This window comes from Gallinula chloropus (genome assembly GCF_964237585.1).
Source record: "Gallinula chloropus genome assembly, chromosome: 1".
Lineage (NCBI taxonomy): Eukaryota > Metazoa > Chordata > Aves > Gruiformes > Rallidae > Gallinula > Gallinula chloropus.
Genome location: NC_140085.1, coordinates 142,416,070 through 142,442,675, shown reverse-complemented (window position 1 = coordinate 142,442,675; position 26,606 = coordinate 142,416,070). Strand labels below are relative to the sequence as shown.

Sequence of the window (26,606 nt, the reverse complement as noted above, 5' to 3'; positions counted from 1 at the left end):
ATTCCTCTACACTGGCTTAGGGCGCGTTGAAGGTCCTGCAGCGGAACCCACGTGACACAAGTTGATACAAGAGGGAGTGTGGTATCAGCATCTCAACTATTATGTTGTATAACTAGCTTTAAAAGCCAGGCACACAGGAAACATGCACTTACCAATGGTTCATTTGGCAGAATTATTAAAAATTATGCAGCATGAACACTTGCATTAGATTTACTAATTTCCTTATGGCTTTTTAAGGAATGCATCTTTATTTTGGCCTGTTCACATACCACGGTGGTTCTGAGTCACAAGTTCCAGTACCAAACTGCACATTCTTGCTCAAGAAACTTTGTACACCGCAGGGAAATGGATGCTTTTAATTTCAGGAAAAAAAAAAGTCCACTAGAAAAGAAGATGTAGCTAGGTAGAAACAGATTTACCCCATTTACTGGAAGAAAGTTGAGTGCCCAGAGGTCCCTCCTAAATGAATGTTCAAGCAACCAAATTTAACTTGCATAAATACTCACCAAAAGCAAATGTTAATTGCTCAGGCTTGTGAACGCTCCCAAGAAGAGCAGGTTTATTTGTTACGGGATGAGATGCTGCCTGACACAGCAGGACAACAAGGTTTCAAGGACTCATCATCACAGCAGTGACAGAGAAGCAATTACAGGCCAGACAAAGATAAAAGCAGTACACAGGTACACATACATCTTGGGTGAAAACAATATACAAAGGAAATATTTTTAATTGTTAAAAAAATTCTCTACTCCAGTAGGGAATAGCTTATCTCTGCTACATTATTACTGGGCTGATTGCCTTTGGTTATTTTGATATATTGGATAGCAACCCCACCTGTGATGTGCTGGGAGGTGCTGCATAAGCAACTGACAGAAGGATATTTTCTGTCCCCAAGAAATTTACAATATAGATCAGTCTGAGCAACATAAATACTTCTTCCAGGACTAGCTCACAGTCCTGATCGCTAACTTGATCCTCTTTTCATCTTGATACAGAAATACACTCATCCAAAAAAGAACAGAAATAAGCATGGTTGCAAAAACACAAGCAGTCAGAAAGACTCTATTTTTGATCCCATCTATAATGTCATTATTTCTTTTTTTGGCCTATTATGAAAAAAAGCTGTCGTATCATCATGTGCCTTGTATATTGTTCTGAACAAGGTGGAACAAAGTCAGTGTCGTTCCCAAATAAAAAAAATCCCCAGAAACAGGTTGAACTTCAAAAAGCTATTGCCCCATTCCCCCACCCTCACAGACTTTTGCTGTGGTTGCAAACTGCTTTCCCTGAAGTATAGAGAAACCTCAGATAACTCAAGGTCAAGTCTTTCAAAACTATGATAAATTCTACATTGTTCAGAAAAGAACACAGAGCCAGTGTGGCCTCGGGATCACTTTCATTATAAATTTTTAAGGAAATGCTTTGTCCCACTCTATAATCGGCTGCAGTCCTCCAAAATTTCCCCTATTACTCTCAGTGACCCTTAGTCTGGAGGCACATAAAACTCTGGGTTCTGGTCTCAGCCCACAGGATGAATCACTGCATCCAGACTGAGGCTTAGGCCAACACCATCAGGATGCTCTGAAGCCACAACACTAGAAGTTAGTCTCATGGTAGAACAACACAAAGGTCAACAGCTAAGGCTCAGATATTTTCTTCCTTCCTCCTCCTGATCACAATGTCCTATATTTTGCCAGGATTTAATTTCAGACAGTTATCCTTCATTAAGCAACTCAGCTGATTTACACCATGGATATCTGACCATTCATTGTGTGCTTTCAGAGGGAAGGCAGTGGGAAGAAGTTTGCCATGCATGAGCCACTGGTGAAATCAATGCCAAGCAAATGCTATGAAGTGAAATTCAATCCATGGCCATTTATATTTTGCAGAAGAGGATCATTGCTTATTGACTGATAATCCTCATCTGAATGGCTCAAAATGTTCTTAGTGTGACAGAAAGACCTCTATACATAATTACTATCACAAGATTTCTAATCTCCACCTTTTAAGCATTTTATAGCTTGTGGGGATGGTTCTTCAGACACATTAAGAAAAAAAAATCTTGCATCTTTTTTTGATATATAACTAATTGTGGAAGGAATCCTAAACCCACAGTATTCCATATTTGGTCAAAAGCATGTGAGATAAAAGCCTCCTATTGCTAAAAACAGTTAATTATAGGACAACATCCTAAATTTCTTTCAAGTTTTGTAATAGGCTGATTCTGGTTTTATTTTGCCTAGAAAGATTCATCCCATTATAGTCCATACATAATATGTACCAGGAGTTAAAGATATGAGAGGCCATGGGCCAGGTCAGGTAAAAAATTCAACTGTTGATAAAAAACAGAAAAAGCAGTCACCACTTTTCAGGTGTCATTCATTTTTATACTAGGGACTATTTATCCTGCACTATGTATGCACAGCAACCTTGAGTATCATCTATGCTTAAAAAGACTAGACATTCCCAATGATGGTAATGGAGCTTTCACTGGCAAAAACTTGTTTTGCTGGTCTAGTTTAAGTCAGTGGAGTGAATGGAGTGTCCTGTCCAAAGAAAGCCACTTTTTGATACTACCAAGTCTTCCATTAAGATTTTCACTAACATAAATACGTTTATTAAGGAAAGGATATTTTAGCATTACTAACCTTAAAAGCTATGACAAAAAAACAAATAAAACATGGTCAAGCCTCAAATAACATAGAAAGCAGGTTCATTTAAGGTCACTTTGTACCTCTGATTTGAAATATAGCACACTGCAGTGCTGATCCCTGTTTGAAGTGATCACTGAATGTATCCATATCCACAGTCTTGACTGTGCCTGACTCCATTCAACCAGGAATGTTTGTGCTTTGTTGTTTTTTTTTTATATACACTACAGACACATCAAGAGACAGCATAAGCACCCACACTCAATCTTATTGCCTGTAGTTTGGAAAAAAAAAATTCAGGTTTACTATTATTGCGTGCCTTTCTGCTTCCTATAGCCAGTGGGCTTTCCAGATATGGTGACTCTACAGAAACAGATAAAATCTGACTGAAGGCGCTTCTGGCAAAATTAAGAAACATCGAGTGTGTCATTTGTTTTCTACGGGCATCTTTCAGCGTTACAGGGAAGGTTACATAATACCCTGCCCAATGTTTGTAATAACCTTGCACCAGGAAGCAAATATCAACAATACATAACGACAGTGATTAAATCTTCATCATGGAAGTACAGACCTGAGGCCATAAAGCACCGTTCCGTCCGGGTGAAGGCGAATCATCCGATTCTTCACGGTAACGCCATGCACAAATGATTTCTTGTCATTTAAGAAGTAAGTGTCAGGCACCCAGAGTTGATCTGCCACTCGGTTATCAAGCGTGAGGTTGAGAGGAATGCCAGCGTAAGCCAGCCTTTTATCTCTCCAGTACTGTTGAAAATACATAGTCAGAGTGTAATCCTGGGGAGAAAAGGAAAAAAAAAAAAAAAAGTCAATCATACTTGTGGTCACTAGAAAACTATTTTTTTCTTCCCCGTCACTAGTTTATTTTGATGTTGGTTTAACTTAATTTTAAATATTTTTGGGGAAAAGTGAATATTCTTGTCACTTATTAAATAATTCTAACATTTCAGGTGCCACTCTGGTCTAAGGGAGCATTTGAAATCTTAAGACATTCAGCTATCGTTGGCATGCTTTGTCCTGCTCCTCTATTTCTTGCAGTTGGTCCCCCTGACAGCTACCGCAGATTATGGTGTTTGGGGAATGATAAATAAGGCAATAGGTGAATACTGTCATCTTCCCCATTTTTTAAACCATTAGATGAATGGAAAAACATTCATAGCATTTTGCAAATGTATGTAGTATGCAAAATTCTATCTTAAAAGAAAACTGCATAGATGATGTCTAACACATGCTTTTGTGTGATACTGCATGTTGCAGTGACATAAAAATTTTCTCAACAGGCTACATAGGTAATTAGAAGACCAGTAAATTACAGTAAAATCCTGCTAATGTCAATGTTTGGTTTTCATAATCACAGAATCACTTTAAGATCATTGAGTCCAACCATACCTGTCCTCTACTAAACCATATCCCTAAGCACCTCGTTTACCCATCTTTTAAATACATCCAGAGTCTTGTCCCTGTCCTACCACCTGTTGCTAATCACCTTAAGTTTCAGTTAAGGTTCACAGTGCAGGCTAAGAGCTATAATCACTAACATAAGAGCACAAAAATCAACACAACAGTCTAAAACATCCTTTTAAAAAGTATTTCATTTCAGAATTTGCTCATTTGACTTGGTCATGTCATAATAATGCTATATTGGAACACTTTGAAAGTCTTAGAAAACAGGCCTCATTCATTAGCTTCATGATATTATTAAAAATATAAAATTCTGGGTACATTTTAAAGTTAAGTTTGGGAAAAAAAAATCACAGGAAGCAGGACAATTTCATTGTAGGAAAGAAAAACCTCATCTTTCCTTTACCTCAAAAATTTCAATGTGTGGAAGGATGTTTTCATTTTTAGAAAGCCTGTTTGTATGCAGGAAATAAAAAAGTGAACATTTGAAGATAATACTTGCTTATCTAAGGAAATTAATGTTTACAATTAAAGAAAACACTGGGTTTAGGTCTGATAATATTGCCATATTTAACAATAAAAAAAATGAGACGATAAGTGCAGGCCATTAAAACTCTGATTTTCAAATTACAGAAGTGCTCTAAACGATAAAACTCTTCATGAAACTCTTCACAAAACACTGAGAAATTTATGTGATCTCCAAACACATTTAAATATTCAGCAGCAGGTGTGCAAGCCACAGGGTACCTGCATTTGCATCTGGTTCTACAAGCTGGTGATGCAAAACCCTTCAGGCTTGCTGCTTGTTCGTGAAAAGGAAGCTCAGGCTTTCTAAGTACGACTGTTGGGAGCAGCGCATTCTTCTAATGGGTTTCATGTGGAGAGAACCCAATTTTGGGCACTGATGCTGCCCGGCTTCCCTCAAGCCCTACAGCCTTTCCTTGAAATCAAGTGAAACTTGAGCACGCCTTTCACACTCACAGCCTTTCCATTTTTTATTCAGTGAGCCATTACCTTTACGGAGGGAGCTGCTACAGCTTTAAGAAAACAATTCTAGTTGCGTAGAAAAATAAATCATTATAGATATCAAGGACAAGCCAGTTTATAGGAGACCTCTGAAAACCAAAGGGCCTGGTCATGGGAAAGAGGGACCTGTGTGGAACTGCCCAGAAGGAAGCTCCTTCTTCAAAACTCAAATTCAACACAACTGCTCAGGAAAACGTGATCCGACCTTTAGGTCAGAAGCTATCTTCAGTGGGTTTAATCATCTCTGCTCATTGCTGAACAAGGTATATGCCACACTGGGTGTAGCTGCCTCGCTCACAGTAAAAATCCAGGATGACCACATCTTCCCTCATGCTATCTGCAACCAATTTTCTGACACTGATGCATTAGAATGAATACCCTCTACCAGCTCTGTCTCACCTTAATTAAAGCTTGTTTCAATTAAGGTTCAGATTTTGCTATGTGCTTGGCTTCCATAGAGCTTTGCACATCAATGTCAAGAAACTGGGGATTACAAAAGCTGTGGACACATAGGCAGTACACCAAAAGCTCTCTATGTAAAAATGCACAATATATGTGCAAAATAATGCAAAACAGGAATAAAGAGATGGGGTGGTGCTGCACCAGCTAGCCCTAAAACGTAAGGGAAGTGAGTAGAGGAGAACTTTAGGCTGGCCCCCTTTTTTCATTTGGTGTGACATAAAATACATGTTAACACCTAACTAATGGAATAATTAAACACTCCTTTTACCTAAGTAAAGCACATATAATAACACCAGCAGTAATAGTCTGTCTTTTTGTTTGTTTATTTGCTATGGCAGGGAACTACAGAGAATAAAGTTTACAAGTCGCACACAGAAATAACAGCACCCAGCAAACACCAAGAACTTTCAGTGTCCTGACTGAAGGACAAACTTCCAAAATACATTCTCTAAGGTACAAATTTCATTAGTGGTCTCTCAATTTACCTTTACTTCTTACTTCACTTTAGCTTGAAATAAAAACCATCTATCTATGCACCTGCTAATGTATATGACTGTATTTGCATGTATTGAAAGCAATGAAACCTCTATAGGTTGTTGAAAAAATAAAGAAATTACATCATGGCATGCAAAATATGAGCTCATTCCCAGTTCTTTGTTCAGTATCTAAGGAAAATGCACCATCTGCAGTGGCAATATACTATCCAGATCCACTGATGCATGTGCCCAACCCCACTCTCTGCAATTTGAACAACAGATGTGGCAGACGTAGCGCTCCCAAGAAAGCATGGGTGCTACCTACCACACACCTTGAAGGATCACTGCACATTTGTGCTCTGCCAGCCTGACCTGCTTCTGAAGATGACAGGTTAGGAAGAACGACGACAGGGTATGTTCACCATCATGTTTTTTCCAGTCACCTCAAAGCAAAAAGCAGCTGCAAACTCAAATCAGAACTCCACTGAAACTGCTTGGTTGTGCAAGGAGCGATAAAATAAGTAGGACCAAAATCACCGCCATCAGAAACTAAGCTTATTAAAACCCATGAGGATGTCCACTTTCATTCTTTGATTAGCTAATTTGCTAGTCTTTCTACCCATATAGGAAGCTTTCCTTTTTTCTATACTCCAGAGGAAAATGCAGAAGTGGTTTGAGTGTGGACTGGAACAAAAGCACTAGGTATGTGTCAGGTAAAATGTGAAAACGGACTTTTACCCCTAAATAAGTAGCCAACAAAGTTTATTAAGGGCTACCTTCCTCCGGGGGAGCATATGAGGACTAGCTCTGATATAGAGGTCAAGAGGGCAGATGTCTAAAGCTAGAAGAGATTAATCCCACTACTGCTACTGTATTAGGGTGCTGTTATATGTCAAGGATGACACAGAGCTGCCAGCTTTAGGAAATTCTAACTACCGCACAGAGCAGCAGACAATCTCCTCAGCAGCAACAACCTCCATAAATCATATTTTCTCCCCATACAATACCATGTCACATCCAAGGTTCCCCTTTCCCCTCTCCAGTTCCTCAGAGTAATAGACACTTCAGGTTGAGAATGGTAACAAAATCACTCAGAGCCCTGTCAGGAAGAGAAACTTCTGAAGTACAGGAGAAATGTCCTCAAAACAGAAAAAGCTGGACTGCACCGGCAACATGACCTGTCTTTTGTGTATTCAAAGACCATGGAACATCCTACAAGCATAAAGAATGGTGACCAGCATCCTTGACTTTCTGGCATGGCAACGATGCCACTGATGTTATGAAAGGCACACAGAAAGGTGTGCTAGTGCTTTTTCAACTTTTTTTTCCCCCCAGGGACAAAAAAATAAAAGAAAAAACTCAAACATTAGGTAATACTTGGGAAGGAATTTAGATACAATGGTAAGGAGGTCTATATAGCAACTTAAATAGACCATAACATATCTGTATTTTTTGGGTGTATTATCTGTGATTTCAAAACACCTTAAGCAAGAATTACAGAGACTCACAAATATGATATGGTGTTAACCACGAGGAAATAATTTTTTAAGTTTTCTACATGATATTTGTGTCTTCACAAACTGCACTTACCATGTAAGAAGCACCACTATGATTTAACTACAAAGCCATTTCACACAGGCAAAATGTATTACAGTATAGTACAGTACATTATGTGATGCACTGACTATAGGACTAATGAAAAATAAATACCAATATGCTGCAATCCTAACAGTGAAACAATAAAACTATTATAGGGCTTGATATCTTTAGCTTTTTTCTCCTGCACTCAATAAAAAAGGAAAGAAAAAATCTAAAATATGTTCATTAAAAAGAAAAAAAAGCAGCAATAATGCTCTAAAACTGACTGTTTACAGTGTTGGTGTACTATGTATCAAGGATGTTGAAGTTTTCCATTAGCTGTAAAAATGATGTGTTTCTTCAAAATGATTGCTAGATAGAACAGTACAATTAATAATTATGATGGAATACTGTTAATATGGCAGTTAATAAATGAAAATTCTTCCTGCAAAATAAATAAATATATTGAAAATTACTGGAAATAGCTGTGCAATAAAAAAAAATATTCCACTGCTTGGGACAACAGATTTGTATCTATTTGAAATGCAAATTCCTGTTTTAGTTTTGCATCTGGATGTAAATTCACATCCTGGTTTTCTTGACCAACCAACAAATGTGATCATTAGCATCAGCTTTTGGATTATATTTGATGAGTTATAACTTCAACATCCTTTCTGTTCACCTTCCAATAATTGCAAAAATTAGCTATGGCTACTGTAGCATAAGTATTTCTGAAGCACTGATGATTGAGTAGCATTCTTCCCAATAAGCCCAAAGTGAGCTGGCAAAGCCAAACTCATGAATTGTATGCTTTGACAACACATACCTGTAAATCTGTCCCTATACTATACACAGAAGAGACCTGATAAATAGATTCACACACACATTATTTCACACAGTTAAATATGACTATAATAAAGACATAATCATTACAAAGGCTAACCTTAGGAAATCAGAATTTGCCAGCAATACTAGTCAGTTGTGTGAGATGGTAATTGAAAGCTTTCTAAAAGCTTTAGCAACTTTCATAGAATCATAGAATTGTAGGGGTTGGAAGGGACCTCAAGAGATCATCGGGTCCAACCCCCCTGCCAAAGCAGGTTCCCTAGGACATATCACTCAGATAGGCGTCCAGATGGGTCTTGAATATCTCCAGAGAAGGAGACTCCACACCCCCCTGGGCAGCCTGTCCCAGGGCTCTGTCACCCTCACTGTGAAAAAGTTCTTCCGCATGTTGGTGCGGAACTTCCTGTGCTCCAACTTGAGGCCATTGCCCCTTGTCCTACCCCCACAGACCACTGAAAAGGGGCTGGCTGATTCCCCCTGCATCCCCTGCTTAAGATAATTATAAACTTTAATTAGGTCCCCCCTTAGTCTTCTCAAGGCTGAAGAGTCCCAACTTACTCAGCCTATCCTCATAGGGGAGATGTTCCAGGCCCCTAATCATCTTCGTGGCCCTTCTTTTCTTTCATATTAAAAGAGTTTTATTAAAGATCAGTTAAAGAAAGAAAATAGATTACATTTACCTGTTGACATTTTGATTTGCCCAATGACTAAAATATACATTAATTTTTTAATTGCCAGTGTATGGAGAAAATCACCAAAGTCTTATTCTTCTACAAATTCTTTTACAAGAACACTGCCTGATCAGAACCCCTCAGGTGTTAGATGTAGCTCATGAGTAGCCTTGAGTGAAGGATATTTATGCATGCACAGAAACACACACACATCCACCTTACCCCACCAAATTGCTTTCCTCTAATGTTTCTTGGTCTACCTGCCACTATACTTAAGAGTCATCTCACCCATAAGATCCTGATCTCAACTTCTATCTGACATCACTCAAAACCCCTATAATTATAACTTGTGGAAAACACGGCACATAGTTTCCCAAGCATGTGGTTACAATAGTCTTCTGTTAAGAAAATGCTAAAGCAGCAAAATTACACTGATTTCACTGTGACCCTCCATCTATCCATGTTGTCTGGGCATTCTTTGTACCAAATTGCCATGATTTTTTTCCTCTTCTACTGAAACATACAACAATGGTGTTCTAAACAGATATAGGAAACATTTAGCCTCCGAGAAACCATTTCATGCTACAAAATAATGTTTTCCAAATAAATTGCATGAGTCTTTCCTGCCCGCTCATACCCTTTGACACAAGAGTTTCTGTCTCCACCGCAACCACCACAGTGCCTTCTCCAAGGAGCATCATTGGGTGCTCCGAGGAGGGTTGCCATACCAACCAGCACTCGGCTTTCAGCAGGCAAAGGGAGCATGGTTGACATAGCAACCAGCCAAAGCAGCTTCTCCCCAGCTTTTCAGGGACAGGTGGTGGTCACTGTGACAGAAGAGAAGCTTCTCAACAGGAATGAAGACAGTAGTCAGGCACCCTTGGTGGGCACTGCTCCACAGCACTATCCTGCTGCGGCCATGGGAGATTACTCTTCAAAAGCTGTGTATTGGCTTTTCTCTGTATGTGTTCCTCTACCCACGACAAACTGGCAGGGATGCCTTCCTGCTCGTGGGGTGTTCTCTCATCCGAACATCAGAGGACACCAGCTGACAAAGAAGCAATGCTGAGCTTGGTAGGTGAATATGCAGAGATGGAAGAAAGTTACTGCAAATATTTCAGGTTTGGGACATAAATCAGGACAAGAAGAAGCCAGTCTGAGCTATTTAATCTCTGACAGATGGGGGTAGGGGGGCAACACTTAAATATTCCTTCTCTGACTCACAAGTACTACAACATGGGCTTCTCGGTAATGAGAAGTTTCTATTTCCAAAGGACCAATCAAAGACAAACTAGCATACACCTTTACATATCAGGGGTATCATGCTCTCTGATCTGGTGGCAGAAAGCTAGCTAGATGTATTGTCCTCACTGCACCCCTGAAGATCTGTCCAGATTATGTGGCAAATTGCAAACAAAATCCACCTGATGATGGACAAATACAAGAGAAAATTCAGCATCTGATGGAACCCTCCTAAAAAAGATAAATAGAAATAGAAATGTCAAATGTCTGGATGCTATACTTGAAAACACAAAAAGAGATCAAGGCAGGAAAAAACATCAAATATCCTTAAAAAAAACCCCAAAAAAACTTATAAGAAAGAAATATAATCACTCAGTGATGCACTGAACCTCCTTCATAAACCATATTATTTATTTATTTTAGAGCTCACGGGACCTTAAGAAAACAGGTACATTTAATTGCACTAATTGAAATCCTGCTAACAACCCACAGGGAAGAAAAAAAATCAACCTTTATCAGTTGTCAGCTGGTTCCCACGATTGAGGCAGCTGACCTTAGAGAGATGGGAACTGACAACTAATGGATTGTGCCTCCTACACAATAGCAGGATGTGCCATGAGTGAGTTTGAGAAACAAGCTAGAGCCCTAAAATCTTAAAGCTATGAGTTATTTTTTTTCAGTTACGAGATATGAACAGAGGCTAAAAATTCAGGACCTACCAGGTACCCATTTCAGATAATTAAGGACTGCTCACACTTCTACTTTGTTGTTCTATAAATACATTGATTCATACTTCTCTTTTGCATTACTTGAATTATCAACAAAAATACAGAAGGCAAAACAAAACTAAAGAAAGCCCTGTAAATTGATATTATTTTTCATATTTGTTTGGGTCTTCCTGCTTCTTAGAGTATTGCAAGCATAACTCTTTTAGTGTCGGCAAGGTGCCTCTAGGGTAAGAGAGATGGAGGCAGTTAACACATACACAGGTGTGCTTTAAATACTGTGACCATAAATAAACAGCTATGTGACCCTCTTATTTCCTATGATTAAACATGAAAAACATCCAAAACCATTTTCAGTAAACCCATGTATCAGATTGAAAAGTCTGCAGTCTTTTTGTCACCATAGAATTGTAAGAAGACCTTTCTAAAGGCATTCCAGAAATTGTGTGAAATTTTTTTAATCACTCCAGAGTTAACAAATAAAACAAAACTATATTTAGGAACTGAAAGCTAAGGAAAACATGCCCCTGAATGAAAACTGAAATACATATCTCTTCACATCCACACATTCTAGTTAAAAAAAGGATTATTTACTCCAGTCTGGGGACAACTTTTTAGATTTTCTCACCTCCAAACCTATTCATTTGCTGACTCTGGGAGCCAGCCAACCTCTCTGGCAGTGGAACAGCCAGGCTGATGCCCAAATTTCTACTTGCTGCCTGACTATTTGAACCACCGGTTATTCTTACAGGAAATCCCATTCAAGACTGACACCATGAACAAAATGCCCTTTGAGAAAGAAAGTTGAGAACACATTTGTGATCAAATGCTTTCAAAACACATAACTTGAAACATGTAGTTTTCAATATCCCAGTGTATGCCACTTGGGTGTGCCAGGCCTGGAGGGCACCCCTAAACTTCACTGGTTCTGCTGGCCCCCTGGGCTCCCAAATCCTGCCCAGAGCCCAGGACCCCATGTCAGCCTCCCCAGGCTGTCAACCCCTGCCCCAGCAATGCTGCAGTATGGCCAGTCTCCAGATCACCTCAGGCCTGACCTGCTTAGCCATGGGCTCCCCTGAGCTGAGGCCACCCATGGGCCTATGTGCCAGCCCAGCTTCAGCATCTCTCTGCCTCTGTGGAGGTGCCCAACACAGCCCTAGGGCTGCTCTGGTGCCCCTTCTCTGGCCGCGCTGCACCTAGCCAAGGCTGGGATGGGCCCTGTCTGCCAGGCCCTGTCCTGCTGCCCTGCATGGGGAGTCCCCACCACTACGAACACCATGACAGGGTGTCCACAGCAAATTTGTGTGTAAACAGGCAGTTCACTGGGTTCATTTTTGAATAAGGAAATAAACTAGAAGAGATTTCTCAGCAATGACAGAGAGTTGGAAAGGTGATCAGTGAACTGCCCTGGATGCAGCCTAATCCCTTCCCTCCAGAGACATTCCTTCACTGCCAGATCCCCTCACTTCACCCTTTCACTCTATCAGTAATGATAAATCCAACTTTACATCTTGCAATAACAAAATTAGGAGTGCTAAGTCAAAAGAAAGAGAAAAATGCATTTGCTAAGAATACATTACTGTGGGTACGATAAACTCATCACGTGCCACAGCTATGCTCAAAAAACTTGGTAAAGCGAAAAATAAATAAATGGCTAAAAAAAGCCAAACATGGCACCCAAGAGGAAATAGTACAAGCATATGTGAAATTCAGCCCCCACACAAACCTCTTGCTTTACAGAGACTTGTGAAAGAAGTGGAGAAGAGCGTGCCCCCTGCCAGTGCCATTTAAAATATTAGGCTGTGACTGATTTTTAAAGGAAATGCCTTGCTGAGGGAGCATCTCCACTCCTGCACATGATCTGAACACCCTGCAAAGATCTGCTAATAGGATTTGGAATCAGGGAATCAAAATGTGTCACTGGATAAAGAGGGATAAGGAGGGTTTCAAACACTGCCCCAACTCCTGAAGTTGCAAACAGGGTAGTCTAAACAATCAACACAAAACATATAGTTCATCACAAATCTTCCAAGCTTCCTGTTTTGGAAGCCAGATTTTTTTAATATGGAGTTATCTGATGACAGCAGGAACTCTGAGGTGTCTGCATCTACTAAAGATACTTAGAGTAAAACTGATCCCATAGTGGATAAAGTGTTGGCCACTTTGGCAAACCACATGAAGTACAACAAAGCCAAGTGCAAGGTCCTGCATACGGGTCAAGGAAATCCCAAAGAGGTATAGGCTGATTGATGAATGGACTGAGAGCACCCCTGAGGAGAAGGGTTTGGGTGTACTGGTGGATGAAAAACTGGAGATGACCAGGCAATCTTATCATGCAGCCCAGAAAGTCAACCAGATTCTGGGCTGCATCAAAACCAGCATGACCAGCAGGTCAAGGGAGGTGATTCTGCCTCTCTACTCTGCTCTGGTGAGACCCCATCCCTATCCCTAGACTGCATCCAATCCCTAGTACAAAACAGATGCGGATCTGTTGGAGTGAATCCAGAGGAGGGCCATGAAGATGATCACAGGGCTGGAGCACCTCTCCTATGAAGACAGGCTGAGAGAGTTGGGCTTGTTGAGATGTGGAGAAGAGGAAGCTCCCGGGACACCTTACAGCAGCATTTCAGTACCTGAAATGGGCCTATGAAAAAGCTGGAGAGGGACTTTTTACAAGGGCATGTAGTGATAGGATGAGGGTTAACAGTTTTAAAGTCAAAGAGGATAGATTTAGGTTGGGTGAGGCACTCTCACAACCTTTGAGTGTGGTGAAGCCCTGGCACAGGTTGCCAGATAAGCTCTGGCTGCCTCCTCCCTGGCACTGTCGAAGGCCAGGTTGGATGGAGTTTTGAGAAACCTGGTCTAGTGGAGGATCTCCCTGCCTGTGGCAGGGAGTTGAAACTAGATGGTCTTTCAGGTCCCTTCCAACCCAAACTAGTCTGTGATTCTCTGGTTCTGAGATCTATGTTCAGTAACAACACTTTCCTCTAAGCTACTGTAGGCTATTTTCTGACATCATTGTGTATGTACCATACAAGAACCTGCAAAGATGAAAAACTATGAATGTAGTTTGCCATGTGTTAGCTTGATATCCTTGAAGCAAATTGAATGCAGAAGGGGCCACGTCTATTGTGACATTCGTCCTAGTGTGGTATACCAACTGGAAGGATAGAAAGCAAATATTTTTGTTGTCTTGGACACTTGGTAAAAACAATGAGAACTTAAAACTTGGTTTATGTACCTCCCTCACAAAAAGTGCTTTTCCCTCACTAGGCAGTTACTCTGATGTATATTAATACTTCTCCTGCAGCAAAACAACTCTTATAAATCTATGCTAACTGGACACACTGATATAAAATGTACTTCTCAAATTCAGAAGTAAAGACACAGACCAGTTATTTAAATAACCAGAGTCTTCCCTACCACAGGTACAGGCTACCTAATTCATCTACTGTTGTCAAATGCCTCAGAACTAGCAAAGTGCATTTAAAAGTCAAGAAATCATTCTCCCCATGAGGCCTTTGGGAGAATATATGTAGCTGAGTAAAGGGGCATAAGCAAGCTACATTGTATACCGTTGCTTTTAGCCAGAGATTAGTATTCTGCAGACAATCTTTAGTTAAGGTAATCAGATGGCCTCCTCAAACACAAAAAAATTATCTTTGATCATGTACTTCTGCTCTGGCTCTGACAGTGCTTTTTCATGCTGGCTGGAGAATCAGTCCTTCAGACGATGGCATAGCGATGGAGGGTTTAGATTCATCAGGAACTGCACAAACTTCGTACAAAGGCTGTACAGCAAAATTAGGATTCAGGTCAATCCGCACGAACTAACAACCAGGAAGTTTGCCAGAGAAGGGGATTGAATTAAAGACTACAGGAAAGCCAATAGGTGCAGAAGAATCTGTCTTGGGGGATGAATCACAGAGGGCTGAAATTAAAAAAGCCTGATATCCTTGAGAAAAAAAAGACAGAAGATGGTAAAACTCATTTCAGACACAAGTTAAGCTCATTCTGCACCCAAAAATACCATTTAAAGACAGAATAGATAAATAGTTAACCAGCTAAAATGCATAGATGCTACTATTAAAATGATAAAAGTTATTAAATAAGACAAAGGAACTAGGATATCTAGTTTTAAGTGAGAATAGTGACCTAAGAGGAGCATCAGGGACTTGATGAAAGGGATGTAGTCAGTACAAACCTGTAACATAAACCAAACTACACAGGCAAGAAAAAGGAAGGATATAGTGTATGTTGAAGATAATTTTGCATCAGATGATAGTTAACTAATGAATGTTACACATTATCACTATGAATTAAGATGCCGGGCCTACATAAGTATTAGAAATAAGTTGTCACTGCCTAATCAGGATGACAATGGTGTCAGCAGGGTGCCAAGAGAGATTTAAGAGACAGCAAAAAAACAAATTAGTAATCAGAAACTTCAATCACCCCCACATAGACTGGGTAAATGTCAGATTGGGGTGTGATGCAGAGACTTAATGATACCACAAATGACTGATTCATGGAAGAGCTTTTGGTGAAAGCTGAAACAAGGCAAGACACTCTTGGCTTGGTTCTGAGCAATGTGCAAGACATGGGTCAAAATGCTGTGAGAGACCCATGATGGAATCAGGAAATTATCTTTTAAAACCAAAAAAAGTCTAAAATGACATAAAAACTGTCTTTAATTTCAAAAAGTAAATTGTATAAAAAATGAGACTGCTCATTTCCAAGTTGGAGAAAAGATTTTTTTATAGTCATCAAAGTACTAACTTCTGTATATCAAAAGTAACTGTTGAGTAACAGACAAACAAAACCCAGAATGTTTAAAATTTTGGGTAAACAATTTTCTTGGAACTAAAAAGATGTACTTCCAAAATAAGAACTCACATCCAAAGCAGAAAAAATAGCTGAGGATAAATATAGAAAATCAAGCCAAAACCACATAAGCAATAATTACGCTAAAGGCTTATTATTATAAATCATCAAATGGTCTTAAAGAATGCCTTGTAGAAGAGGAAAGTTGTTCATGCGTGTATTAAAGACCAGGTAGAAGACCAGAAACAAACAGCTCAGCCTAGCAGTTAGTTTTCACAACAGCAGGAGGTCACTAGGAGACCTGAACGGGCATCGGTGCAGGACTCCATTCTGATCATCATCCTCCTAAACAGGGGATGCACATTAACGTGCTCATATTTGCTACAGCATTTCTCTGAATAGCAAAAATGAAAGATGTGAATGTGAGGAGTTGCAGAAAGACAGCAGCAGTCCAAACTGCTGAGTGATAAAATTCAATGCTGATGCAAAATAATGCATTAAAGGAAAAAAATGTCCTAACTGTGGACTGGGGTCTGAGCTAGCCATGGCCACTCAGTTAAAAAAAAAAAAAAAAGAAAAGAGTAGTGATATTAATCAGCATTTTTATGAAGAGATCAGTTCAATATTGTGTAGACTTAACATAAGCAAACACAACATTAAGAATGTTTGAAAAAGAAACAGAAAAAAAGGAGAAGTCATTGAGCTGCACCATTTTAGTTTGCTTAAATATTAAATAATGTGTGCCATTCTGGTCCCTGTCCCCAGCTGAACATAATAAAGTACCAGGAACTGTAGGAATGGGAATGGAAGGCACAAGAACATCTCTCCGTAATGACAGACTAAACACCCAAGGACTTTTCAGCCTACAAAAGAAGCAACTAAGTGATACAGTGCAGATACCTGTAATAATTTGCAAAGAAGACTAAAAGCTATTCACAACTCCTCATGTTTAAAAACAGAGCAGCAAAAGAAATTACCAGATATCAGGCTCAAAAAGAAAAAAAAAAAAAGGATACTCTTTTTTATGCACACATGTATGGACATGCATATTGTTTAAACTAAGCAGTTTTTATCCACTGCTTGATGTCAAAAATATGCAGAGGTCCCAGGAAGCCCCTGAGCAGTTTCATTGTTTGATGTTGGGAGAATACAAAAGGAATACCTCGATTTGTCTCTTCCTACTTTTATGCTCTTCTTGAGACTTCACCATCGCCCACAATTGGAAATATGATACCAAGAAAGATGGACTAACTTCATAATGCCGTTCTCATTTCCTTATCTTCTTGGAATGTGTGATGAAGTAATTTAGGACTTGTTCATGAACTGATGTGCTTGCCCTGTGGTGTTAATGAGCACTGCTGTTGGGGCTGACAACTTATTGTTCTAGGGGAAAGGAAGTAGAAGTTGTGACCTGGAACACTTAAACAATTCATATTGATTCAACTGCATATGAAGATAATTCTGTACATGAGAGTTCTGGAAATAGCATAAATATGCCAATGTAGAATACTTAACTGCCTGTCAAAGTTCAGAAATTATTATAGAGTTGCTTCTTTAATGATGTTGAGTGATAGTTATGTTCACTTTAATTTGTCTAACATCTGCTTCTGGCAAATGTAAGCAGATGTGTCTAATTATTACCTTTCGATACTTCTATATGCATAGCATGAATAAGGATATGAAAAAATCAGATTTTTGTGAAGCAGAGCTAAAAAGCCTTTGAAGCAAACAACACAGAAATGAATCAGATAGCTAAAATATCTATTTTATAGTTGGGAAGTTAGCAAATAAACACGAGAGATACATTACTCCAAGTGAAAATATTGTTTGAAGATGAGAGATATATTTAGTCTATGTGAAATTTAAATTAGTTTGGAGCTCGTACTCAGAACTGTGTTCTCTCCAATTTATGTTGATTGATAGGGGTAGTATTCTTGACCTTATTTTCAAACTGCAACACCATTCACACTTTGTTTCAGTGTTTCTTACATGTTAAAAGATTTTTAAGTTGGTGAAAACCCCAATTAAAGTGGTGCATTTACCCTTTTTTTTTTAAACACCCTCCCCCCACACATAACAATTGCATAGATTTCTGGTGTATGTCAGGAAACAGAAGTTTAATTATAAATCCCCTGCGGCACAATTCTACACTCAACTATGTCTGTATCCTCAGACTGAGACTTCCAGTCCCATAGGCTCATGCAGCCTCTCATTCTGCCTTTCCACCATTCTCACACATGACTGTAGCCCTGGATTTTGGGTTAGTTGTTGACAGAACAGCTCTTGGACTTGCTGTTGTGCCCAGGGTCAAATTGCTGCCACCAAGCTGGCTACCGCCATGCAAGCCTGCGGGCACCCAGCGCCTTTCACCTGACATGCAGGGTTCTGCTGCTGTGCAATGGAGTAGCTGCCAGCTTTATGTCCCTATCTCTGTACTGCTGCTCTGTCCCTGACAAGGCTGCTGCTCTGCACAGCAGCATGCTGGAGAATCTCTGGACTCTTTGGGGTTATAAAATGTACTGAAGAAAGAGGGCGCAACATTTGATTTGATTAGAAAAACTGGAATCTGGAAACTGCTGAAAGAGCAACATAATCTCAAATCAAGAAGTCACACTATTCGCACCAAATGCAAAGTTGATTAGGTTATCACCTCTCATACACAGAGCACAGCAAAAAATCACAGAATTATAGAACCATTTCGATTTGAAAAGACCTCTAAGATCATCAATTCCAACCATTAACCTAGCACTGCCAAGTCCAACCACTAAATCATTTCCCCAAGCACCTTAAATACCTTCAGGGATGGTGACTTAACCGCTTCCCTGTGCAGCCTGGTCTAGTGATTGACAGTCCTTTCAGTGAAGAAAGTTTTCTTAACATCCAATCTAAACCTCCCCAGGTGCAACTTGAGGCCATTTCCTCTTGTCCTGTCACTTGCTACTTGAGAAAACAGACTGATACCCAACTGGGTACAACATCCATTCAGGTAGCTGTAGAGAGCAATAAGGTCTCCCTTCAGCCTCCTTTTCTCCAGACAAAACAACCCCAGTTCCTTCAGCTGCTCCTAATAACCACCTGTGCTCAAGACCCTTCCCCAGCTTTGCTGCCCTTCTCTGGACTCGCTCCAGCACCTCAATGTCATTCTTGTAGTGAGAGGCCCAAAACTGAACACAGTACTTGAGGTGCAGCCTCACTTGTGCTGGGTACAGAGGCACAATCACTTCCCTAGTCCTACTGGCCACACTATTTCTGATACAAGCCAGGACACTGGTGGCTGCCTTTGCCACCTGGGCACACTGATGGCTCATATTCAACTGGCTGTGAACCAGCTCCCCCGGATCCTTTTCTTCAAGCCACTTCTCAAGGCCTGTAGTGCTGCATGTGGTTGTTGAGACCCAGGTGCAGGACCCGGCACTGAGCACTGCTGAACCTCAGTTGGCTTCAGGTCATTGATCCAGCCTGTTCAGGTCCCTCTGCAGAGCCTTCCTGCCTTTCAGCAGATCGAAATTCCTCCCCCAACTTGGTGTAATCTCCAGACTTACTGTGGGTGCACTCGATCTCCTCACCCAGATCATTGGTAAAGATATTAAAGAGAACTGGCCACAGCACTGAGCCCTGGGGAACACCACTTGTGAACAGTCACCAACTGCATTTAACTCCATCCACCATAACTCTTTCATCCTGGCCATCTGGACAGTTTTTTAGCCATTGAAGTGTATATGCATCTAAGCCATGAGCAGCCAGTTTCTCCAATGGAAAGCTGTGGGAAACAGTGCCAGAGGCTTCACTAATGTCTAGGTAGACAGTATCCACAGAGTTTCCCCCATCCACTAAGCAGATCACCTTGTCATAGTAGGGGATCATGTTAATCAAGCAGGACCTCCTTTCATAAACCTATGTTAACTGGGCCTAATCACCTTGTTGTCCTGTATGTGCCATGTGGTGGCACCCAAGATAGTCTGCTCCCTAATCTTCCCTGGCACTGAGATCAGGCAGGCAGGCCTGTAGTTCCCTGGATCCTCCTTCTGGCCCTTCTTGTAGATGGGTGTCATACTGGCTACCCTCCAGTCAACTGGGGTCTCCCCAGTTAGCTAGGATTGCTGATAAATGATGGAAAGTGGCTTGGGAAGCACTTCCTCCAGCCTCCTCAGTACACTTGGGTGGATTTCATCAGGCTCCATAGACCTGTGTGTGTTTAAGTGATAAAGAAGATAGTTAGCCTTTTTCCCTTGGATTATGGGGGCATCATTCTGCTCCCTGTCCCTGTCTTCCAGCTCAGGGTCTATGTACCCAGAGAACAACTGGTCTTAATATTAATGGCTGAGGCCAAGAAGGCATTAAGTACATCAGCCATTTCCTCACCCTTTGTCACTATGTTTCCCCTGCATCCAATAAAGATCCTCCATAGCCCTCTTTCTGTTGCTGATGCATTTATAGAAACATTCTTTATTTTTGTTTATGGCAGTAGCCCAATTAAGTTCCAGGTGGGCTTTAGTCCTCCTAATTTTCTTCCTGAATAACTTCAAGACATCCTTGTAGTCCTCCTGACTGGCCTGCCCCTTCTTCCAAAGGTCATAACCTCTCCGTTTTTCCCTGAGCTCTAGGCAAAGCTCTCTGTTCAGCCAGGCTGGTCTTCTTCCCCAACAACTTGTCTTTCTGTACATGGGGACAGCCTGCTCCTGCACCTTTAAGATTTTTTTCTGGAAGAGTGCCCAGCCTTACTGGATTCTTTTGCCATTGGACTTTAAATTATCTATTCAAACCACAGATAAATTATTTTATCAGTTTAAATTTTAAGAATACTTGTTTCACTATTAGATGATCTGATTTTGTTCACAGTATGTAGACAAAATGTCTCTGCAAATTTCCTACATGGGATAAAACCTGTAAATAGTTCAAATTCTACTAGATGAGAAAGAAGTATGTATAATCATATAGCATGCCAATATAGATCAGTGGACAAGCTAAAAACACTTATTCACCCACCTTCGTGCGCTATAATGAATTTTGATTCTGTTCCTATTTTTCTGCAGAGTTAGCTAGTTTCTGCAGCAGCTATAGTAAGTTTGCATCTTCTTCTCATTAGCTTTACAATTATCAGCTACTAGCAGAAACAGAATTACCAAATCACTGATTATATATAAAACCAACAAAAAGTAGACCCTTTCTCAAACTCAAGAACCTTAACATAAGTGCAATTTGTACTTCAGTATGCAACACAATTCTACATTATCTCTTCCACATTTGGGTGGGTTGCCCTCATACAAAATTCATTCCTATATGGCCAGCTTTTCCACATGGTCCCACATCTAGCAGCTCACCCTCAGAGCAGAAGCCAAGCACATTGAAAACTGATGCTGTACTGGAGGAAAAAGCTCTTAGAAACCTGGTCATAATGGTGGAAATGGATGCATTTGAAAAACATGGTCGGTTGGTTATCTTTTACAACTAACTGTAACAAATGCATTGACACTAATAAAAGAGTTTAGTTACTTTGAATTCAGACCCTGTTCCCCAGTGGAGTGATTTATTTTATGCACAGAAAAGGCCTTTGCTAGAATTATTGATGTGTTATTATTAGACTAACGTGACATGGTAGAAATATTCCAAATGGATTCATAAAGTGGGTCCCTGATAATATAAGAGCTAAATACACATATAAATGATTTATCTTCCCTAGCAGATACACAGATTATACATGCATTTGTATGTGCAGGCATGCAGGCTTTAAATCTTGGTTCCATGCTAGTGTACTTGCAAGAAACATCCAGTGTCTTGGTGTCACACAAACTCGTATTTTCAGTAACACAGCTCCCCTGCCCAGCCTTTAAAAATTGACTTGTTTATGGTTAACATTTTCAAAAGAAGTAATTCATTGATCATTCCCAAGCTGCCTGAAATACATGAAGATTCACTGCTTGGAGCTATTGTTTCGAAACCTTTATGTGAAGCTATGACTTCTAGAAAAAATGATTTAATTAAAATTGATTTGAAAAATGTTGGTAAGTAATACTGCTCTTTCTGGATTACAAGAATCTATTTTACATACCCTGCATTTTTAGAATTGGTTGACCTTCCTTTGTGGGAATAGTCTTCAAATGACTACAAAATGTAATGTCATTTGTGCGCTTCCAGCAACAACAAACACAAATTGCATCGGCAAATGCAGGAAATTGGCCCCTGCCTCTTGTAAGGCTAGAATTTCTTCACTTATATGTTCAGGACACAGTCCAGTCATTCTTATGTAGTTAAGTTAAAGAGGATGAACTGGTTTGAAACTGGGGAACACAGAAGAGGAAAGTCATGCCCTAGGGACTAAGAATGGCATTAGCTACTCAGCTGGCAGGAAGCGTCAGGATGCAGCTGGGTATTTAGGAGGTACCACTGAAATGCAGATATGAAAGTTTTTGTTGTAGCCCACACGTGCAACATGTGATGAAAGTAGCAGTGCCACTGCACATGGCATCAGTTAAGATCTCACCTAAAATACACTGTAAAGTTCTCAAAACCTTTCCTCAAAAACTTAAACTGGAAAAGATGCAGCAGAGGTCCAGCAAGTGGCCAAGGGAAGAGAGAACCTGTCTCCTGAATAAAACACTGGCTTCTCTAGCACTGTGGCATAAAAAATGGAGTGCATTACGACTCTCTCCCTGCACTGCATACACTGATTTCATTCAAACTGAGTAGTGGAAGATGCAGGGAAAATGTGCACCTAGGTCTCAGCAAAACACAGTCAGGAGGCATCTGCATTGTTTACCTTGATCCTAGGGAAGGAAACACTCCATGTTCACATGTAAACTAAGACAGCTTACAATTGATTGCCTCAAGAACCACCCACCCACACTTCTTCATTGAATAACATTAACCTTTCACAGAAAGTCCTAAAATAAACTTCAAGTTTCTTAAAAAATATGGCAACACATCTTTTTCCTTTTTTTTTCCAAAGATGCCTAGGTGCAGTAAGGATATAGGCTCCTAGATTACTTACAATTTTAAACTCCTTACCAAAGGTCTCATCAAATAAATTGTTCATATTTTAATGGGAATTAATCAGAATAAATTAATCACATTTCTTCTAATTTGTTAGGAAAAAAAGTATTAATTATATTTAGAACCCTCAGTTGTCTACTTAATGTTGATCTGACTCATTGGCCGCTGTCATTGATTGTCACTAATGAAAGATTCAAACTGTTTGTTTTATATGATTTATAGCATTAAAACCAGAAAATCTGAACTGCAACTGAAGCTGTGGGACTTATTCAAGCACACTTATGGCTAAAGCCACAAAGGTCTTTACATATCTCAATCCTATTCACGTGCATGAGTCACACCGCACACGCACACGTCAGTGTACATCTGGAAATGGGACATGGACCAGCAGAGCGTGTGAAACTACGTGCAAAGGGTCTAGTGATATTGGAGGGATGATGGTGCCACACTCAATCTCTACAGTGCCTGGAGATGTCTGATGTCATCTGCTGATACACTGCCTCACCAAAATGTGATGCAAAGGCCCAGGAACAGAGGAGAGGGAGGCAAGAACCTGTCTTTGAAAGTATATTTTGAGTGACATGATGGGTCTATAAATGGGTGTCAGTGCTTTTGTGATCTGGGCTTTGGAGTTTCCCAGGATCAGACTGATGCTTCAGTATCAAGATCTAAGGGTGACAAACAGGGAAGAGCTCACGAGACAGGCTGATGAACAAAGAAGTCACTAAATAGAGGTAAAGCTCTGCTTTGGCACCCTGACTCTTACACCTGGGTTCAAAACCAGGGTATAAGTTATGGCCCAGGCATAAGCAGTTGCTGTTTCAACATCATCATACCAGCATTATCGCAGTTTCATTTAAAAGATGCTTATTCTTGCATTCAAGGACTATGTTCAATTTTGACTAAAAGGAAGCACTAAAAGGAGATGTTGATGAAAACCTGCAACAGTGATCATGTGCTGTTTACATGCAACCCCAGTTACTATGGTACTGAGGCAGGACAAGAGCATATTCACAGCTTTAATGCACCAGACCTGCAGCACATACATCCACACTCGAATAAGCATTCTTTAGGACAGAGTCATAGTAGAAGATCCACACATTTTAAAATACTTCTGCTGTCGGATTTGGATTCTGGATGGAGCTCAGTCAGAGAATTCACAAGTAATGGGCCAGATTCAGCTAATATGATGCTGTCAGAACTCTACAGGTTCTGGTGGGGTGGTACTCCTGGAAAGGAGATGTATGTTTCCCCCAGTAAACAATAAAATAATAAGTTGTGTAGAATGCTATGATGGAAGACTAAATACAACCCAGAATTAAACATGTATGCTTCCTTTCTCTTAAGACAAATGCTACTTTTCTTTTTTCTTTTGGTTTCTGCCTGCTAGATATTTCTTTCTCCTGCTATAAACTGAGTTTTCGCTCAGGCAAATTCTTCATTTATTGATTTTTTTTTTTTTTTAGTATTCCTCCTACAGTCATTCATTCTATGGTCTATGCTACTGGAGCTTTATCCTCTCTGCCATATTTCTGTTTCTGAGTATATCTGATTTGGTTTGTGCTTTCAAATGCATTCCTCCTTCCATGGAAATCATATTTCTTCCTCCAAATATATTCCCACCATACTTGTTTCTGCCACTGCGCGCTTTTTAGATTACACTCGTTACAATATTATCAGACCAGAACAATAGATTTCCTCCTTATTTCTCTGCTGTGGACTTAGTCTGAATTCACACAGACCTAACAGTGCAGAAACTGGCACAGAACATTTTAAGGTGTTGGAATCAATCTTCTTCCACAAGCCATCACTTGTATTTATGTGAATGTGTTTTAATAAGCACTTCTTTTCCTTATAAAAGTGCTGTGAGAAACGAACAGTCATACAATTCTGCAGGGCTGGTCTCAGGAATTTTGCTGGTTGCTGTGTGTTGGCTCTTGCAATACATGTGTGCATCAGCTGTGTTTAGTCACTGCTAGATGCAACTGGTTTATGCCTTGTGAATCTAAATGTCTCCAAAGCTCACCGGTAGTAAATATAACTCCCTGCCTCAGAAAAAATACAGATAATTGAAGCTGACTAAAACATAACAATTTTATCAATGTGCTCAGGTTTTTACATATGATCTGAGCCACCCAGGCTCAAATTTACCAGGCCTATAAATTCAACAGACTGAAAGAAGAGGAAAGCTGAAAGATTTCCAGAGTTCAGCCAGAAGTATTCTGCATTGGATTATAAGATTTAAATGCAAGTTTTTAAAAAAGGGTAATTTTGGCAACTGATCCCTATTTTTCTGGGAGCTTCCATGGACTGATACCGCAGTTGTACAGAACAGAACCACAGAATCACGGAATCACTAGGTTGGAAAAGACCTTTGAGATCATTGAGTCCAGCCAAATGAAAGGTATTCACAGGAGGGACAGTTCATGCAGGTCTAACTACCTGATCATTATACATACAGCTTTAATGAAATGGCATTTAGTCATTTGGAGACTTTTCTTTCAATTATGTAGATTTCAAATCAGTTCCTCAAAAGTACCTGTTGAGAATAATTAAAATATTCATTAGCAAGGCGTGAATCACAGCAGTCTGCAACCAAACTAATCCAATGCAGTCATTGTATTTCCTTACTTTTTGCCTCATAAAAAATACACATCACAACTTTCCCAGGATGCTTAAACATCTTTCAGATGGATTAGCCAAATTATTTCTAAACAATTTTTAAAACTCCCTTCTGAAAACAATTTTTGGAAATTTCTATTCTGAATACTGAATCTTTACTGGGAACATTTTATTCTTTTACTCTTCATATACAGAAAAAACAGTGAATGTCATTTGCTCAAAAATACTGTTTTAACACAATATTTGAAGAAATATACTGGAGTGTGCACACGTTCCCTTCACTGATCACTTTAACTGTGAAGTTGTAATTTTAATCAGAAAATTCTCAGCAATCTCAGTCCAGCAATATTGTTCTTATTCTTTCGGGTTTTTTAAACTACTAAGTAACTTCCACAGTTCTTTGCTGTTTTCTGTTTTAAAAGCAAATTGGAACAATCATAAAACCATACAACTTCAGCCCTAACGTTTGTTCAAACATGCAGTGCATTTGTCACTTGGACCTCTAATCACAAAGAAGAAACCCCCTTCATTTTGTGTGGCTATCACTCCACAAGAAGAAACAGCTCCCCCAAAACTACACCAACTCAGTTCTACTCTTCTGCACAAGTATGATTTAGGTACAGCGCAGAAATAATCCATACAGCAGATGAGGAAACGATTTGGGAATAGTTTGCTGCAATGCAGAGTGTCTTGAGGGGTTGTGGTCTGCCTCCTTCGGCAATTAAAGACACAAATATTTTGATTATCTATTACCTTCACATGATACAGTGTCACTAGCTGATACACTTTAAACTAGTACAAATAAAAGAAACATAGGCAACAGAGACTGACACCTGTAGACAACAGAGACTGACACTAAAAATATTGATCCGTCATATGCCTGTACTGAAGCCAGAAGAAAGGAACCCCCAAACCCTACTGTACTACCCTTAAGTAGCCTAGAAGTGCTTCAGTCCAAGGGAGCTACAGTATTTCTGCGGGTATGGCTCTACCAGAGAACCCAGACTTCCAATCAAAGAACAGAAACAGCTGAAATACTAGGAGGACAGAACCTCACACATGGTTCAACTCAGCAAG

General features: G+C 39.9%; 1 protein-coding gene across 2 annotated transcripts in view; it reads right to left on the bottom strand.

Moving 5' to 3' along the window:
* Window positions 1-26,606, bottom strand: part of GABRB3 (gamma-aminobutyric acid type A receptor subunit beta3) — a gene marked incomplete at both ends in the record, with an annotated part of 193,959 nt that overhangs the window by 27,753 nt on the left and 139,600 nt on the right. For both annotated transcript variants that reach the window (XM_084269653.1, XM_084269654.1), the window contains one exon: window positions 3,223-3,443. In XM_084269653.1, the coding sequence (XP_084125779.1) occupies window positions 3,223-3,443 (221 nt within the window). The remainder of the gene's footprint in view (window positions 1-3,222; window positions 3,444-26,606) is intronic.